Here is a 16,802-nt window from a genome sequence, read left to right as displayed (position 1 = left end):
CCCATCAGCGGGATCCCCCCCCCCCCCCGCCAGCGCAGAGCTGGGATCAATCCCTGCCGTGCCAGGATCAATCCCTGCCGTGCCAGGATCAATCCCTGCCGTGCCGGGATCAATCCCTGCCGTGCCAGGATCAATCCCTGCCGTGCCGGGATCCATCCCTGCCGTGCCAGGATCCATCCCTGCCGTGCCGGGATCAATCCCTGCCGTGCCAGGATCGATCCCTGCCGTGCCAGGATCCATCCCTGCCGTGCCAGGATCCATCCCTGCCGTGCCGGGATCCATCCCTGCCGTGCCGGGATCAATCCCTGCCGTGCCGGTATCGATCCCAGTCGTGCCGGGATCAATCCCTGCCGTGCCAGGATCAATCCCTGCCGTGCCGGGATCAATCCCTGCCGTGCCAGGATCAATCCCTGCCGTGCCGGGATCAATCCCAGCCATGCCAGGATCAGTCCCTGCCGTGCCAGGACCAATCCCTGCCGTGCCAGGATCAATCCCTGCCGTGCCGGGATCAATCCCTGCCCTGCCGGGATCCATCCCTACCGTGCCGGGATCAATCCCTGCCGGGATCAATCCCTGCTGTGCCAGGATCAATCACTGCCGTGCCAGGATCAATCCCTGCCCTGCCGGGATCAATCCCTGCCGTGCCGGGATCCATCCCTGCCGTGCCGGGATCAATCCCTGCCGTGCCGGGATCAATCCCTGCCGTGCCGCGTTTCCCGGGCAGCTCCCCCGGGCGGGTCCCGCTCCAGCGGCTCCCGCTCCAACAGCTCCCGCTCCAGTGGCTCCCGCTCCAGCGGGTCCCGCTCCAGCGGCTCCCGCAGCCCCCTCCCCGCAGCCCCCTCGCCGCCCCCGCGGTCCCAGCTCGCCCGGCGCTGCCGTCACTCAGCCGCGCGTCTGGAAGTTGTTCTTGGATGGGCCCTGGGCATTCCTAGACGCACATTCCTGGCAGCCGGAGAGCCCCGTAGGAAAGATTCTTCCCTTGAAAATATCCGGTCCACGTGGAGGGGAAAAGGGGACGGGGCAAGCGCGGCTCTCCCGCCCCCAGCCCGGCGTTCCCGGGGCGCTGGGGATCCCTGGGATCCCGGCACGGGGACACCTCCGGAGCCCCCCCCGAGGTAACCAAGCAGCCCTGGGGGGGGGGGTCTCTGTGCCCCCGGCAGTGCTTCCCACAGGAGTGGGATCCCAGAGGGTCCGGCACATCCCCGGGAACTCCGCGGAGTCGGGAATGTCATCCCAAATGTCATCCCAAGCACCCCCCGCTCTGCAGGGCTGTCAGCGGGGAGGGGGGATCTGAAGGTGGGGAGAGGCAGGATCCAAAGGGATCAGGAGAGCCTTGGAGCAGGGAACGGGAGTGAGTCCTCCCCACTCCACAGGCCAGTCCAGGTCCTAAAGCAGGGGATGGATCACAGCGAGGAATTCCAGGATTGGCCTCCCTGGGAGAAGGCTCCTACCCCAGGCTCTGCTGCCCTGCCAGGGCTGGGAAGTGATGCCCAAAGTGGGACATCCTGGAAGCTCTCTGGGAAGCAGGGGAAGCTGCAGAGTCAGGGGCTGGGAGGCTGCTCCAGCCCCAAATCCCTATTTCAGAATTCCCGAGCCAGCGCCGGGTCCGGAGCTCTGGCCCGACCCAGGGCTGAGGGTCACCGGCCCAGGGACCTGCTCCCCATCCCGGTGTGAGCCCGAGGAGCCCCGGAGGATCCAGACGGATGTGCCTCTGCCCAGGAAGGACAGCAGGGAGAGCGCCCGGGAACGGCAGCGGGATGGAAGGTGCTGGAGAAAAGCGGGATCATTAGCGGAGCTAAACGAAAGCAGATGCTCCGGGAGCCGGGGCTTCCAAAGCACACACGGAGAGCGCCCGGCCCGGCAAGGGGATGACAGTGGGCTGGATTTCGGAAGCTGCTGAGACACGGATTAACTGTGGGAGCACACGGGGAAGGTGCGGAATTCCGGCTGGGAGAGACAACCCCCCGCGCGGAGCTCCCGGGAGCGGAGACTTCCCAGCAAACGGCAATTCCCGCCTCCATCCAGGTTAAAGTGCTGCTCACCCACACCGGGCAAAGGCACGGAGAGGAGGGCACACATTCCCGCTGTGCCCGGGTTTGGGGTTGGGATAAGGAAGCCCCGAGCTGAGAGAACTCCCCAGAGCTCCAGAGCGGGGAGGGATCCACAGGTTTTCCCTGGAGCCGGCGTGAGTGTGGGATCTCGGCCCCACACCTCGGTGGCCTGGGATGCTGGGGGGATTCCAGGGCCCAGAGGAAGAGGAGGAGGCTGATGGTCATCACCAGGGCCAAATGAAGGGTGAGGAAGATGCTCCGAGGGCTGGAGCCCCTCTGCTCTGGAGCCAGGCTGGGAGAGCTGGGAATGTTCACCTGGAGAAGGGAAGGATCCAGGGAGACCTTGGAGTCCCTTCCAGGGCCTGAAGGGGCTCCAGGAGAGCTGGAGAGGGACTGGGGACAAGGGCTGGAGGGACAGCACCCAGGGAATGGCTTCCCAGGGTTAGGTGGGATAGTGGGAAGGGATTCCTGGTTGGGAGGGTGGGGAGGGGCTGGGATGGAATTCCCAGAGAAGCTGTGGCTGCCCCATCCCTGGGAGTGTCCAAGGCCAGGTCGGATGGGGCTCGGAGCAACCTGGGCGAGTGGAAGGTGTCCATGGCAACCCTGGCATGGCCAGCAGGACACAGGGACGGGGGACAGGACACAGGGACAGGACTGGGCTCAGCACACAAGACCCAAATTCCATCCCTGATACCTGGGCAGGGAACTCGAGCAAATCCAGGCGAGCCCTGGAGCTCGGGCGGCCCCTCAAGGGTTAATTCCTCCCTCTCTGCCCCATTAGCAGCCGCAGGAGCAGCAGCAGGAGCAGCAGCAGGATGGATTCCGTCATGCTGGGAAGGGGAGGGGGCTCTGGGGGCTCCCTGGCTGGGATTCATCCTGAGCAGGAGCCCCTGGCCCGGGCACGAAGTGTCCAGGAATCCCATGGGAACAGGGTCAGGGGAGGGACCAGGAATCTCACGGGAACAGGGTCAGGGGAGGGACATGGCCCCCAGTCCCCCCCCAGCACGGAGAGTCCTCTGGGAGCGCCCAGGGACACCCAGGGATCCATCCCACTGTCATTCCCCTGGGCCAACGTGCTGGTTTTGGGATGCAGGTACCGGCTTGGGGCCGGGAGCCCCGTGGAAAAGGACACGGTGGGGACACCGGGAATGTTGCGGGACCAACCTCCTCCCTCAGCTCCAGGGGCTCATCCTGCTCCTCGAGGGGGTGCAGGGACCCCCAGGAGCCCCCCCGGCAGTGCCGTGCCCACCCGGGCCATGCCGGGACGGTGCCAAGTGTGCCGAGCTGACCCGGGTGAGCCCCGGACCCCCGTGCCGAGCCCAGACCGGGATCGGGACACAGATTTAGGAGGAAAACAGCTCTGGGGCGAGATGAGACAAACGGAAAAGCGGGAGGAGCGGAAAGCCCCGGCGCAGACGGCGGAGTTGTTGGCAGGAGCTCGGCGGGACCCCCGCGGGCCCGGCCGAGCCCGGAAGAGTTAAATCCCCGCCGGAGGGTGAGCTCAGGTAGGCTGAGCCTGGGGCTCCCCTCGAGCCGGAGGAGGGGCCTGGCTGACCAGTGCCGCCTCACAAAACCCGGCTCCCCGCCGCTATAAAAGCCGGCTCTGCCAGGCTGGGCGCGCACCGTGCCCGTGCGCGCGGGGAGCGGGCGGGCCGGCCCCGAACCCCCCTCCCCGAGCCCGGCGGGGACCCCCCCGAGCCCCGCAGCGCCCAGGACACCCCCCGAACGGCCGGAGGAGAGCCCAGGCTCGCCCCAACCATGTCCTTCGCCATGCTGCGCTCGGCGCCCAGCCGCTACCTGTACCCCGAGATCAGCATGCTGTCCGAGGACGAGGAGAACGGCAGCGAGAGCTCGGGCTCGGACGAGAAGCCCTTCCACCTGGACGCCGAGGGCTACGCGCTGAAGGCGGGCAAGCGGCGCGGGGCCAAGAAGGCGGCGGCGGCGGCGCGGCTGTCGCGGGAGCCGCGGCAGAGGCACACGGCGAACGCGCGGGAGCGCGACCGCACCAACAGCGTCAACACCGCCTTCACCGCGCTGCGCACCCTCATCCCCACCGAGCCGGCCGACAGGAAGCTCTCCAAGATCGAGACCCTGCGCCTGGCCTCCAGCTACATCTCCCACCTGGGCAACGTGCTGCTGGTGGGCGAGGCGTGCGGCGACGGGCAGCCGTGCCACACCACGCCCGCCTTCTTCCCGCACGCCGGAGGAGGAGGTGGTGGAGGTGGAGGCGGCAGCCCCCCGGCGCGGGACCCCGACAGCTCCCAGCCCAAACAGATCTGCACTTTCTGCCTCAGCAACCAGAGGAAGCTGGTGAGTGGGGTGCTCGGGGGGGATGCGGGGAGGGTGCGGGACGTGTTGCCCAGGAATTGGGGGGTCCGGCAGTGCCGAAGCGCCGAGACGGGTCCGGTTTAAATGGCATCGCGCCGGGGTGAGCCGAGGGGGAGTGGGGTGACTGGGATAGAAAAGCAGCTCTGGTTGGAGCTGGAGAGACACCAGAGTCCAAAATCCTCACAGGGGACCCCCAGGCTTGGGGGTCTGGGAGTGCGAGGGGCACCGAGACAGCTCTGCTTTAAATGCACCACACCGGTGTGAGCCGAGGGGGAGTGGGGTGATTGGGATAGACGGGATGACTGGGACACAAAAGCAGCTCCGTCTGGAGCTGGAGAGACACCAGAGTCTGTCAGAGAGTGCAAAATCCACTCAGGGGACACCCGGGTGCCCCCAGATGTGGGAGCCCGGGAGTGCTGGGGCGCCCAGACAGCTCCAGTTTAAATGGCCCCAGGCTGGTGTGAGCCGAGGGGGAGCTGGGATGACTGGGATAGAAAAGCAGCTCCAGTTGGAGCTGGAGAGACACCAGAGTCTGTCAGCGAGTCCAAAATCCTCCCAGGCACGGGGGTCTGGCAGTGCCGGGGTGCCAAGACAGCTCTGCTTTAAATACCATCACAGTGGTGTGAGCGAGGGGGGGAGTGGGACGGCCGGGAGAGACGGGATGGCTGGGATAGAAAAGCAGCTCCAGTGGGAGCTGGAGAGACACCAGAACCTGTTGGCGAGTCCAAAATCCCCTCGGGGGATCCCCGGGTGTCCCCAGGAACGGGGGGGGGGGGTCTGGGAGTGCCGGGGCACGGAAACGGTTCCACTTTAAACAGCACCGGTGGTGTGAGCGAGGGGGAGACGGGATGGCTGGGACAGACAGACAGGATGGCTGGGACAGACGGGATGGCTGGGACAGACGGGATGACTGGGATAGAAAAGCAGCTCCGGTTGGAGCTGGAGAGACACCAGAGCCCGTCGGCGAGTCCAAAACCCGCTGTGGAAAATACGGTGCCTCCCCCGAGCACGTCCAGAGCTGCCGCCCGAAGCTGCTTCCAAATCCCCAAAAAAAAAGAGGCAAAGGGACGGCAGGAGGGAAGCCCCGCGAGGGGGAGAAACGGGACTGATTGAGGAGCTGGAAACCAGAGGCACAGGGAAAGTGAGAGTGTGGGAAGAGCCCGTGGCTCCCCTCCGGCAGGACCGGGCGGCAAACGGAGACGGGAGAGGGATTTGGGAGCTGGGCTGGTCGCAGCCAGGGCTCCCAGTATCCCAGTGCTGGGGCTCCCAGTATCCCAGTGCTGGGGCTCCCAGTATCCCGATGCTGGGGCTCCCAGTATCCCGATGCTGGGGCTCCCAGTATCCCAGTGCTGGGGCTCCCAGTATCCCAGTGCTGGGGCTCCCAACCCCCTGATCCTGGTGCTCCCAGTTCCCCAGCGCCTGGCTCCCTGCTCCTGGCTCCGACCCCGTGTTTTTTAGGGAATACTCTCCTCCCAGCCTCTGGCTGAGGCTGCTTCTGTCCCCACTGGCACCGTCCCCGTCCCAGTGGCTCTGCTGGGCAGGTAGAGCAGGACACACTGGGAAAATCCAGCGGGAATTTCCTCTTGGATCCAAACCCTAAAATCCAAAAGGCAGCGAGCAGGGACATCAGACCCCCTCGAGGGTCCCCTGGCAGGAGGGGGTTGCCCAGACCCACAGGTGAGAGCAGGAGAGCAGAGAGGGGGGGTCAGGGTGGCAGCCAGAGTGATCCCTGCCTGATCCATCCCTGCAGGATCATCCCAGTGATCCCTGCCTGCTCCATCCCCACGGGATCATCCCAGAGTGATCCCTGCCCGCTCCATCCCCCCAGGATCATCCCAGTGATCCCTGCCTGCTCCATCCCCCCAGGATCATCCCAGTGATCCCTGCCTGCTCCATCCCCACGGGATCATCCCAGAGTGATCCCTGCCTGCTCCATCCCCCCAGCATCATCCCAGAGTGATCCCTGCCTGCTCCATCCCCCCAGCATCATCCCAGAGTGATCCCTGCCTGCTCCATCCCCCCAGCATCATCCCAGAGTGATCCCTGCCTGCTCCATCCCCACGGGATCATCCCGGAGTGATCCCGGCCTGCTCCATCCCCACAGGATCATCCCAGAGTGATCCCTGCCTGCTCCATCCCCACAGGATCATCCTGGAGTGATCCCTGCCTGCTCCATCCCTGTGGGATCATCCCGGAGTGACCCCTGCCCGCTCCATCCCCACGGGATCATCCCGGAGTGATCCCTGCCCGCCCCATCCCCACAGGATCATCCCGGAGTGATCCCTGCCCGCTCCATCCCCACGGGATCATCCCGGAGTTATCCCTGCCTGCTCCATCCCCACAGGATCATCCCGGAGTGATCCCTGCCTGCTCCATCCCCACAGGATCATCCCAGAGTGATCCCTGCCCACTCCATCCCCACGGGATCATCCCGGAGTTATCCCTGCCCGCTCCATCGCCTCAGGCTCTGGCTGATCCCGGTTAACCCCGGCGAGGAGGGAAAGTCTTTGGGAGGGATTTGAGGCTCGTTAGGCAGAAGTGGTGACGGTAAAACCGGTCCCAGCAAAGTCTGACAGCGCCGGGACCCTGGGGGCAGGAAAAGCCGAGCCCTGTTAATCCCCCTGCACGTCCTTTCCAGGTCACAGAGCCCGGGGCGGGAGGGAACGGACTTGGGAGGGTTTTGTGCCTGACAAAAAGGGGGATACAGGGGCTCGTTCCACCCGGGAAGCAGGGACCGAGCACCTGCCCTGCACCAAACTCTTCCAGGGGGTGAGGGATCGTGGAATGGTTTGGGCTGGAAGGGAGTTTAAGGATCATCCTGTTCCACACCTCCCGCTGTCCCAGGTGGCTCCAAGCCCCGTCCAGCCTGGCCTTGGACCCTTCCAGGAATGGGGCGTCCCCTGGGAAATCCATTCCAGGGCCTCCCCACCCTCCCAGGGAAGGATTTCTTCCCAATATCCCATCTAACCCTGCCCTCTGGCAGTGGGAAGCCATTCCTGAAAGCGGGAGATGCAGGAAAAGAGGGGGAACGTAGGAAAAGAGGTGGGAGAAGTGCCCTCGTGCCTCAGCAAACCGCTCCGACCAGTACATCCCAGTTCAAAACCAGAAGCCACAGATGGGGCTGGACTGGAAAACTTCTCCACCTTCCAGTTACCAGTTTCCACGCTCCAAAGGCCGAGCATTCCCTTCCACTTTTGCCCCAAGTCCCGTGAATTCCCACTGCCGCTTTTACGTCAAATCCGATAAATTCCCTCCGGCGCCTTTGCACCAATTCCAATAAATCCCCGTCACTGCTTTTCTATCAGTTCCTGTAAACCCCCATCACCGGTTTTCCATCAATTCCAATGACTTCCCATCACCTTTTGTGCCTCATTCCCAGTACAGGCTCCCGTGCAGGAGCAAATCCCGGGACGGGCACGGCCGTGCCGAGGAGGGCGGGAGGGACAATCCCTGCAGAACTCCCAGGCCAAGACGGGCCACGTCCCTTCCTGCAGGACTAAACCTCCCTGGGATCAGATCCACGGGGACAGGACACTCTGGCCTGGCTGAGGAATAAGCTGTGGGAACAGCACTGGGAATTAGGGATGGGACAGACGGTGCCTCGGCCCGTGCCGGAGGTTTTCCAGCTGGATCCGCACTCATTGGGGTTTATTGTGTGTTAAAGGAACAAAATCCCTTTGATCAGGAGGGAGAGGGAGAGGGAGAGAGAGAGGGAGAGGGAGAGGAAGAAGAGAGGGAGAGGCAGAGGTGGAAGGAGAGGGAGAAGGAAAGGGAGAAGAGGAAGGAGCTTGGCCATGCTGGAATATGAACGGTCGGGAAGAGCGGCGGGTTCCAGCCCATCCATCCCCATCCCACAGCTCCGGGATGGGACCCCTGCTCTGCTGGGAGGGGTCCCTGCCCACGGCAAGGAATGGGACTGGAGGGGCTCTGAGGTCCCTCCCAACCCAGACCACCCGACGATTCCACGGCAGTTCCACCGCTGTTGGTGCCAGATGTGCCGGGAGGCTCCTCCCGGGAGCAGGAGACACCCCGGGCTGGGGGTGACAGCTCCCTAAAAACCTCAAACTGCCCCAGAAACCCCCTCCTGCCCCAAAAACATGCTGTGGCTGCTGCTGGGACTGCCCAGCTCTGTCCATGCCGGACACACCATGTTCATCCCAAGCCCTGTCTGTCCATCCCAAACCCTGTCTGTCCATGCAGGACACACCATGTTCATCCCAAGCCCTGTCTGTCCATCCCAAGCTCTGTCTGTCCATGCTGGACACACCATGTCCATCTCAAACCTTGTCTGTCCATCCCAAATCCTACCTGTCCGTGCTGGACACACCAAGTCTGTCCCAAATCCTGTCTGTCCCTCCCAAATCCTACCTGTCCATGCTGGATGCACCATGTCCATCCCAACCCCTGTCTGTCCATCCCAAACCCTATCTGTCCATCCCAACCTCTGCCTGTCCATCCCAACCCCTTTCTGTCCATCCCAACCCGTCTGTCCCTCCCAACCCCTGTCTGTCCATCCCAACCCCTGCCTGTCCATCCCAAACCCTGCCTGCTCGTGTCAGGACGGAGCTTGGGAGGGATGTTTGGAGGGGGATCCGAGGGACACCCCGAGGGACAGCGAGGAGGGCGGGGAACCCTTCCCAGAGGGACCTTCCCCTCATCCCAGTTCTGCTGGATCAGCAGAAGGGGCTTCCCAGCTGGATCCTGGTGAGTCACCTCCCCTCACAGCCAGCACCCACAGCCTCATCCCGGGACTTTCCCACCGTCTCCCTGGGAAGGTCCTGCCCCAAAATGACTCATGGAGGAGCCCGGGAAAGGCTGAGCTCTGCCGGGGGGGCTGGGCCAGATCCCGGACGGAATCCAAGGGTTAAAAACCTCCGTGGGGAGAAGACTCTGGGGCTGTGCCTGGCTGGGATAGGAGCAGCATTCCCACTGGGAACCAGTGGCTGTGTGGGCTGGGGGAGCTGCTGGGAGCAGTCTCAGCTCAGGGGTTCCCCCCTGTCTGTACTGGGGGGACCTGGGCCTCTTTAAATGCCCCCCAAAAAAATCCAAATCCACCCAAATCCTCCCCAGAACCCCCCCCCCGGGAAGGACTGAGGGGACACAGGACTTGGGGACACAGGGGGGGTCATTGGGGTGGCACCAGGGAAGTGACAGGGAAGTGTCCAGCACTGGCCACTCCGTGCCCTGGAGCTGACAGCGAACTGGGAAGGGGTCACTGGGACCCCCGGGAGCCAACTGGTGTCACCAGGGCTGCCCTGTCCCCTCTCCCTTCCCAAGGGCACAGGGAATGCAGCCTGAGCTGGAATTGGAGCCTGGAGCCACAGAGCCCCCCCAGCCCAGGGGGGGTTGGAGGCAGCTGGGACCCCCCCGAGGGTGGGCCGGGGTCGGGGCACAGATGGGGAGGCTGGAAATGATCCCTGGGTGTTCCCAGATCCCTGCTCATCCTGGGAGGACAGGGAGGCTGGAAATGATCCCTGGGTGTTCCCAGATCCCTGCCCATCCCGGGGGGAGGCTGGAAATGATCCCTGGGTGTTCCCAGATCCCTGCCCATCCCGGGGGGACGGGGAGGCTGGAAATGATCCCTGGGTGTTCCCAGATCCCTGCCCATCCTGGGGGGACGGGGAGGCTGGAAGTGATCCCTGGGTGCTCCCAGATCCCTGCTCATCCTGGGGGGAGGCTGGAAATGATCCCTGGGTGTTCCCAGATCCCTGCCCATCTCAGGAGGACAGGGAGGCTGGAAATGATCCCTGGGTGTTCCCAGATCCCTGCTCATCCCGGGGGGAGGCTGGAAATGATCCCTGGGTGTTCCCAGATCCCTGCTCATCCCGGGGGGAGGCTGGAAATGATCCCTGGATGTTCCCAGATCCCTGCCCATCCCGGGGGGACAGGGAGGCTGGAAATGATCCCTGGGTGTTCCCAGATCCCTGCCCATCCCGGGGGGAGGCTGGAAATGATCCCTGGGTGTTCCCAGATCCCTGCTCATCCCGGGGGGAGGCTGGAAATGATCCCTGGGTGTTCCCAGATCCCTGCTCATCCCCTGGGGAAGGCGCTGATCTGAGAGCAGGGGGATCGGGATATGGAGGGATGTTGGGATCTGGAGGGGTATCAGGATCCAGAGGGGCACTGGGATCCAGAGGGGCACTGGGATCTGGAGGGGCACTGGGATCCAAAGGGGCACTGGGATCCAAAGGGGCACTGGGATCCAGAGGGGCACTGGGATCCAGAGGGGTATCAGGATCCAGAGGGGCACTGGGATCCAGAGGGGCACTGGGATCCAAAGGGGTATCGGGATCCAGAGGGGCACTGGGATCCAGAGGGGCACTGGGATCTGGAGGGGCACTGGGATCCAGAGGAGTATCAGGATCCAGAGGGGCACTGGGATCCAGAGGGGTCTCGGGACCCACACAGAGGAGCCGCAGTGGTGCCACCAGGGATTGGAGATTCCCAGCTCTGTGCCAGGGGCTGGAGCAGCTCCGGGTCCCACTCCCACCCTGGAGGGCAGAGCCAGCAGGGAGGGCACATCCCCCCTGCTCCCCAGCCTGCTGTTCCCAAAGGATTCCTGATCCTCGGGAGGAATGTCCCGGGACACCGCAGGAGCCCAGTGGAAAATGTTCCCAGAGCACATCCCAAAGCACTCCAGCTCCAGGGAAGGGAGGGGGATGGATAAATGCCACGGGCACAGGGTGGGAGCGGAGCCAGGGAGCACCAGGGGCTTTTCCTGCGGGGCTGGGACAGGACTTTGGGAAGGGGTGGATTCCAAACAGAGGGAGCCGTGTCGGGATAACAGCGGCCGGATCAGGGGGAGAGGAGGGAGAGGAGGAGTGGGATGGTGGGATGGTGGGTTCGCTCCTGCCCCCACCTGCCCCCTGGATTTGGGAGGAAACCTCGGGCAGCTTCTGCTCCGGCGGCACCGAGCGCCGAGCCCGGCACTGGGAACTCCACCCGGAGCACAGGGAGAGCCATCCCGGCTCCAGGGGCTGGCAGTGCCCATCCCGAGGGGGCTGGAGGCTCTGGAGCTGCTGGGCACCCGGAGCCACCTGTGCTTGGAGCAGCTTTCCCAGGAAAGCATCCGGGATCAGCCCCCCCTGCCCCCAGAGCCGAGCCCTTCCCGAGCCACCGGCACAGCATGGAGAGATTCCGTGTGCTTCCCACATCCCAGAGACTCCGTGTGCTTTCCACATCCCAGAGACTCCGTGTGCTTCCCACATCCCAGAGATTCCGTGTGCTTCCCACATCCCAGAGACTCCGTGTGCTTCCCACATCCCAGAGCGAGGCACTTCATGTCTTTCCCACATCCCAGAGATTCCATGTCCTTCCCATATCCAGAGCTGGACACTCCATGTCCTTCCCTTTGTCCCAGAGCTGGACACTCCATGTCCTTCCCACATCCCAGAGACTCCTTATCCTTCCCACATCTCAGAGATTCCATGTGCTTCCCACATCCCAGGGACTCCGTGTTCTCCCCACATCCCAGAGCTGGACACTCCATGTCCTTCCCCTTGTCCCAGAGCTGGAGACTCCTTGTCCTTCCCACATCCCAGAGACTACATGTCCTCCCCACATCCCAGAGATGGACACTCCATGTCCTCCCCACATCCCAGAGATGGACACTCCATGTCCTCCCCACATCCCAGAGCTGGACACTCCATGTCCTCCCCCCATCCCAGAGCTGGACACTCCACATCCCCCCATCCCAGAGCTGGACACTCCACGTCCCCCCATCCCAGAGCTGGACACTCCACATCCCCCCACCCCAGAGCTGGACACTCCATGTCCTCCCCCCATCCCAGAGATGGACACTCCATGTCCTCCCCACATCCCAGAGCTGGACACTCCATGTCCCCCCATCCCAGAACTGGACACTCCATGTCCCCCCATCCCAGAACTGGACACTCCATGTGCTCCCCACATCCCAGAACTGGACACTCCATGTCCTCCCCCCATCCCAGAGCTGGACACTCCACGTCCCCCCATCCCAGAGCTGGACACTCCATGTCCTCCCCCCATCCCAGAGCTGGACACTCCATGTCCCCACATCCCAGAGCTGGACACTCCATGTCCTCCCCACATCCCAGAGATGGACACTCCATGTCCTCCCCCCCATCCCAGAGCTGGACACTCCACGTCCCCCCATCCCAGAACTGGACACTCCACATCCCCCCCATCCCAGAGCTGGACACTCCATGTCCTCCCCCCATCCCAGAACTGGACACTCCATGTCCCCCCATCCCAGAGCTGGACACTCCACGTCCCCCCATCCCAGAGCTGGACACTCCATGTCCCCCCATCCCAGAACTGGACACTCCATGTCCTTCCTACATCCCAGAGCTGGACACTCCATGTCCTTCCAACATCCCAGAGCTGGACACTCCATGTCCCCCCATCCCAGAACTGGACACTCCATGTCCTTCCTACATCCCAGAGCTGGACACTCCATGTCCTTCCAACATCCCAGAGCTGGACACTCCATGTCCCACATCCCAGAACTGGACACTCCATGTCCTCCTCCCACCCCAGAGCTGGACACTCCACGTCCCCCCATCCCAGAACTGGACACTCCACATCCCCCCACCCCAGAGCTGGACACTCCACATCCCCCACCCCAGAGCAGGGTCCCCAGGCCGTGGCACAGCCCAGGCCCATCATTCCCCGCCGGAGGCCAATCCCACCCGCAGGTTTCGTGCGGAAAGCTCCGGGATTTGGGCCGGGATGAGCCCGGGCCGCAGGGCCGGTGCCGGGAGCAGAGGCTCCGCGCGACCCCCGGGGCCGGGAGCGGGCAGGAGGAGCCCGGGGGGTGCCTCAACCACCCCCCCCCCCTTCCTCCCTCCCCCCGGAATCCCGGGATGTGCCGTCCACAGCCTGTAATTTACTGTTCCTGCTGCACTTAATGGCAGCGGAAAGGCAAGGTGATAGGGGAAAAAATATGAGGCGGGATTTTCCGAATCCCCATTTCCTCTCCAGACAGCACGAGAACTCCTGGGGTCCGAACATCTGGGAAATTTAATTTTCCCCGTTTCGGAGCTGAACTCCCCCCTCCCCTCCCCTCCCCTCCCTCCCTCCCCCCCAGCCCCGGTAACAAAGGAGGAGGCAGAGCAGGGGCCGCACGTGCAGCCAGGGGGGAGAGCCCGGGATGTGCCGGGAGCCGGGATTGTCACCCCACCGGGGGCCGGGGGGGCCGGGAGGGAGCCGGGATGGAGCCGGGACAGCCACGGAGCCCGGAGGGATGGGAATGGGGAGGAGGTGCTACTGGTGGTACTGGTGCTACTGGTGGTGCTGCTGGTGGTGGTACTGGTGCTACTGGTGGTTGTATTGATGCTGCTGGTGGTGGTACTGGTGCTACTGGTGGTGGTATTGGTGCTGCTGGTGGTGGTAATGTTGCCACTGGTGGTGGTACTGGTGCTGCTGGTGGTGCTGGTGGTGCTGCTGGTGATGGTAATGGTGTTGCTGGTGGTGGTACCGGTGGTGCTGGTGGTGGTAATGGTGCCACTGGTGGTGGTAATGGTGGTGCTGCTGGTGGTATTGGTGCTGCTGGTGGTGGTAATGGTGCCACTGGTGGTGGTAATGGTGGTGCTGCTGGTGGTACTGGTGCTGCTGGTGGTGGTAATGGTGGTGCTGCTGGTGGTAATGGTGCTGCTGCTGGTGGTATTGGTGCTGCTGGTGGTGGTAATGTTGCCACTGCTGGTGGTACTGGTGCTACTGGTGGTGGTAATGGTGCCACTGCTGTTGGTACTGGTGCTACTGCTGGTGGTAATGGTGCCACTGCTGGTGGTACTGGTGCTGCTGGTGGTGGTAATGTTGCCACTGCTGGTGGTACTGGTGCTACTGCTGGTGGTAATGGTGCCACTGGTGGTGGTACTGGTGTTGCTGGTGGTGGTAATGTTGCCACTGGTGGTGGTACTGGTGCTACTGGTGGTGCTGCTGGTGCTGCTGGTGGTGGTAATGGTTTTGCTGGTGGTGGTACTGGTGGTGCTGGTGGTGGTACTGGTGCTGCTGGTGGTGGTAATGGTGCCACTGCTGGTGGTAATGGTGCTACTGGTGGTGGTATTGGTGCTGCTGGTGCTGCTGCTGCTGTGCTGCTAGTGATGGTAATGGTGTTGCTGGTGGTGGTACTGGTGGTGCTGGTGGTGGTATTGGTGCTGCTGGTGGTGCTGCTGGTGCTGCTGGTGGTGGTAATGGTGTTGCTGGTGGTGGTACTGGTGGTGCTGGTGGTGGTACTGGTGGTGCTGGTGGTGGTAATGGTGCCACTGGTGGTGGTAATGGTGGTGCTGCTGGTGGTACTGGTGGTGCTGGTGGTGGTAATGGTGCCACTGGTGGTGGTAATGTTGCCACTGGTGGTGGTACTGGTGCTGCTGGTGATGCTGGTGGATTTAGGGATGGCAATACTGGTGTTGCTGGTGGTAGTAATGGTGCTGCTGGTGGTGGCAATGGTGCTACTGGTCATGCTGGTGGGTTTAGGGATGGTGCTACTGGTAGTGCTGGTGGTGGTAATGGTGCTACTGGTCATGCTGGTGGGTTTAGGGATGGCGATACTGGTGGGGTGGTGGTGGTGCTGGTGGTGGTACTGGTGCTACTGGTGGTGCTACTGGTGGTGGTAATGGTGCTACTGGTGGTGCTGGTGGGTTTAGGGACAGCGATACTGGTGGTGCTGGTGGTGGTAATGGTGCTACTGGTGGTGCTGGTGGGTTTGGGGACAGCGATACTGGTGGTGCTGGTGGTGGTAATGGTGCTACTGGTGGTACTGGTGGTGGCAGGGATGGTGACAGTGGCGGTACTGGTGGTACTGGTGGTGGCAGGGATGGCCATGATGGTACTGGTGGCACTGGTGGCAGCAGTGGTGTTATGGGAGCAGCAGTGATGGTGGCAGTGGTGACAGTGATGGTGGCAGTGGTGATAGTGATGGTGGCTGTGGTGACAGTGATGGTGGCAGTGGTGGTACTGGTGGTGGCAGTGGTGTTATGGGAGCAGCAGCAGAGTGTTATGGTGGCCGTGGTGACAGTGACAGTGGCCATGGTGACAGTGACAGTGGCTGTGGTGACAGTGACAGTGGCCATGGTGACAGTGATGGTGGCCATGGTGACAGTGATGGTGGCCATGGTGACAGTGACAGTGGCCATGGTGACAGTGACGGTGGCCATGGTGACAGTGATGTGGCCGTGGTGACAGTGACGGTGGCCATGGTGACAGTGACGGTGGCCGTGGTGACAGTGACAGTGGCCGTGGTGACAGTGACGGTGGCCGTGGTGACAGTGATGGTGGCCATGGTGACAGTGACGGTGGCCATGGTGACAGTGATGGTGGCCATGGTGACAGTGATGGTGGCCGTGGTGACAGTGACTGTAGTCGTGGTGACAGTGACTGTGGTCGTGGTGACAGTGACAGTGGCCATGGTGACAGTGATGGTGGCCGTGGTGACAGTGATGGTGGCCATGGTGACAGTGACAGTGGCTGTGGTGACAGTGACGGTGGCCATGGTGACAGTGACAGTGGCCATGGTGACAGTGACAGTGGGTGGCGGGTGACGGTGACAGCGGCGGTGGCAGTGCTGGTGACAACACCGGGGGTCTTTCCTGGTGCCCGGGCGGACACCACGGTGGCACAGGACGGGTCCCCACGGGTCACAGGGGGGGCAACCAGCCGGGACAGGGACCTCCCTCCTTCCCAAGGGCTCAGCAGAGCAGGAATTTGGGCTTGGGAAACAGGAAAAGTGATCGCGGCGCAGGGAGGGAAGTGCCACGTGTCCCCCGGGAGCACGGGCGGCACAGGGAATTCCCCGAGGGAATTCTCCGGCGGGAGCACGGATCTGGGACAGCTCCCGCTCCCGCTGAGCCCTCCCGACCCCGGGAGACACGGGGAGAGGTGACGGTGACAGCCGGGGGAGCCGCCCCGAGGCTCCGGGAGCGGAGCTGCCGCTGGAGCAGCCCCGGAGCGGGAGCTCCGGTCGATCCCGGGAGATGGATCCCGGGAGCTGCATCCGGGAGCTGCATCCCGGGAGCTGCCCCGGCTCCCCCCACCCTGCCAGGGGTGTCTGTCTGACCGGCCTTTCCCTCCCCGCAGAGCAAAGACCGCGACAGGAAGACGGCGATCCGGAGCTAAAGCATCGTCCCGGCGGGAAGGGCCGAGGAGCGGCGGGACAAGGACAGGGAAACAGCCACACGCACACTCGGACCCGCGGCCACCGGAGCTCCCGCCCGCTCCTCCCCCGCGAAAAGGACTCATCCCGGGGCTCCCCGGACACGGCCCCCGGCCCCCAGGAGGTGGACACGCACCCGCGGGGCCGGCAGGGCTCGGAGGGCCACGCCGGGACAGCGCCGGACACGCGTGGACACTCCACGGCGGCACAGGGAATTCTGCCCGGAGAGCCAAAGGGACATGGGACTGCTGCCCGAGACACAGGGACATGGGACTGCAGCCTGGAGAGCCAGA

General features: G+C 63.6%; 1 protein-coding gene across 1 annotated transcript; it reads left to right on the top strand.

The window, feature by feature from the left end:
• Positions 1 to 2,587: 2,587 nt before the first annotated feature.
• Positions 2,588 to 16,794, top strand: SCX (scleraxis bHLH transcription factor). The gene is made up of 2 exons (XM_064643483.1): positions 2,588 to 4,361; positions 16,434 to 16,794. The coding sequence occupies exons 1-2, from the start codon at positions 3,810 to 3,812 to the stop codon at positions 16,470 to 16,472; spliced, it is 591 nt and encodes a 196-aa protein (XP_064499553.1). The 5' UTR covers positions 2,588 to 3,809; the 3' UTR covers positions 16,473 to 16,794.
• Positions 16,795 to 16,802: the final 8 nt, after the last annotated feature.

The sequence above is a fragment of the Pseudopipra pipra genome, unplaced genomic scaffold (assembly GCF_036250125.1).
Source record: "Pseudopipra pipra isolate bDixPip1 unplaced genomic scaffold, bDixPip1.hap1 HAP1_SCAFFOLD_210, whole genome shotgun sequence".
Classification (NCBI taxonomy): Eukaryota; Metazoa; Chordata; class Aves; order Passeriformes; family Pipridae; genus Pseudopipra; species Pseudopipra pipra.
This window is presented reverse-complemented; position numbering and strand designations above follow the sequence as displayed.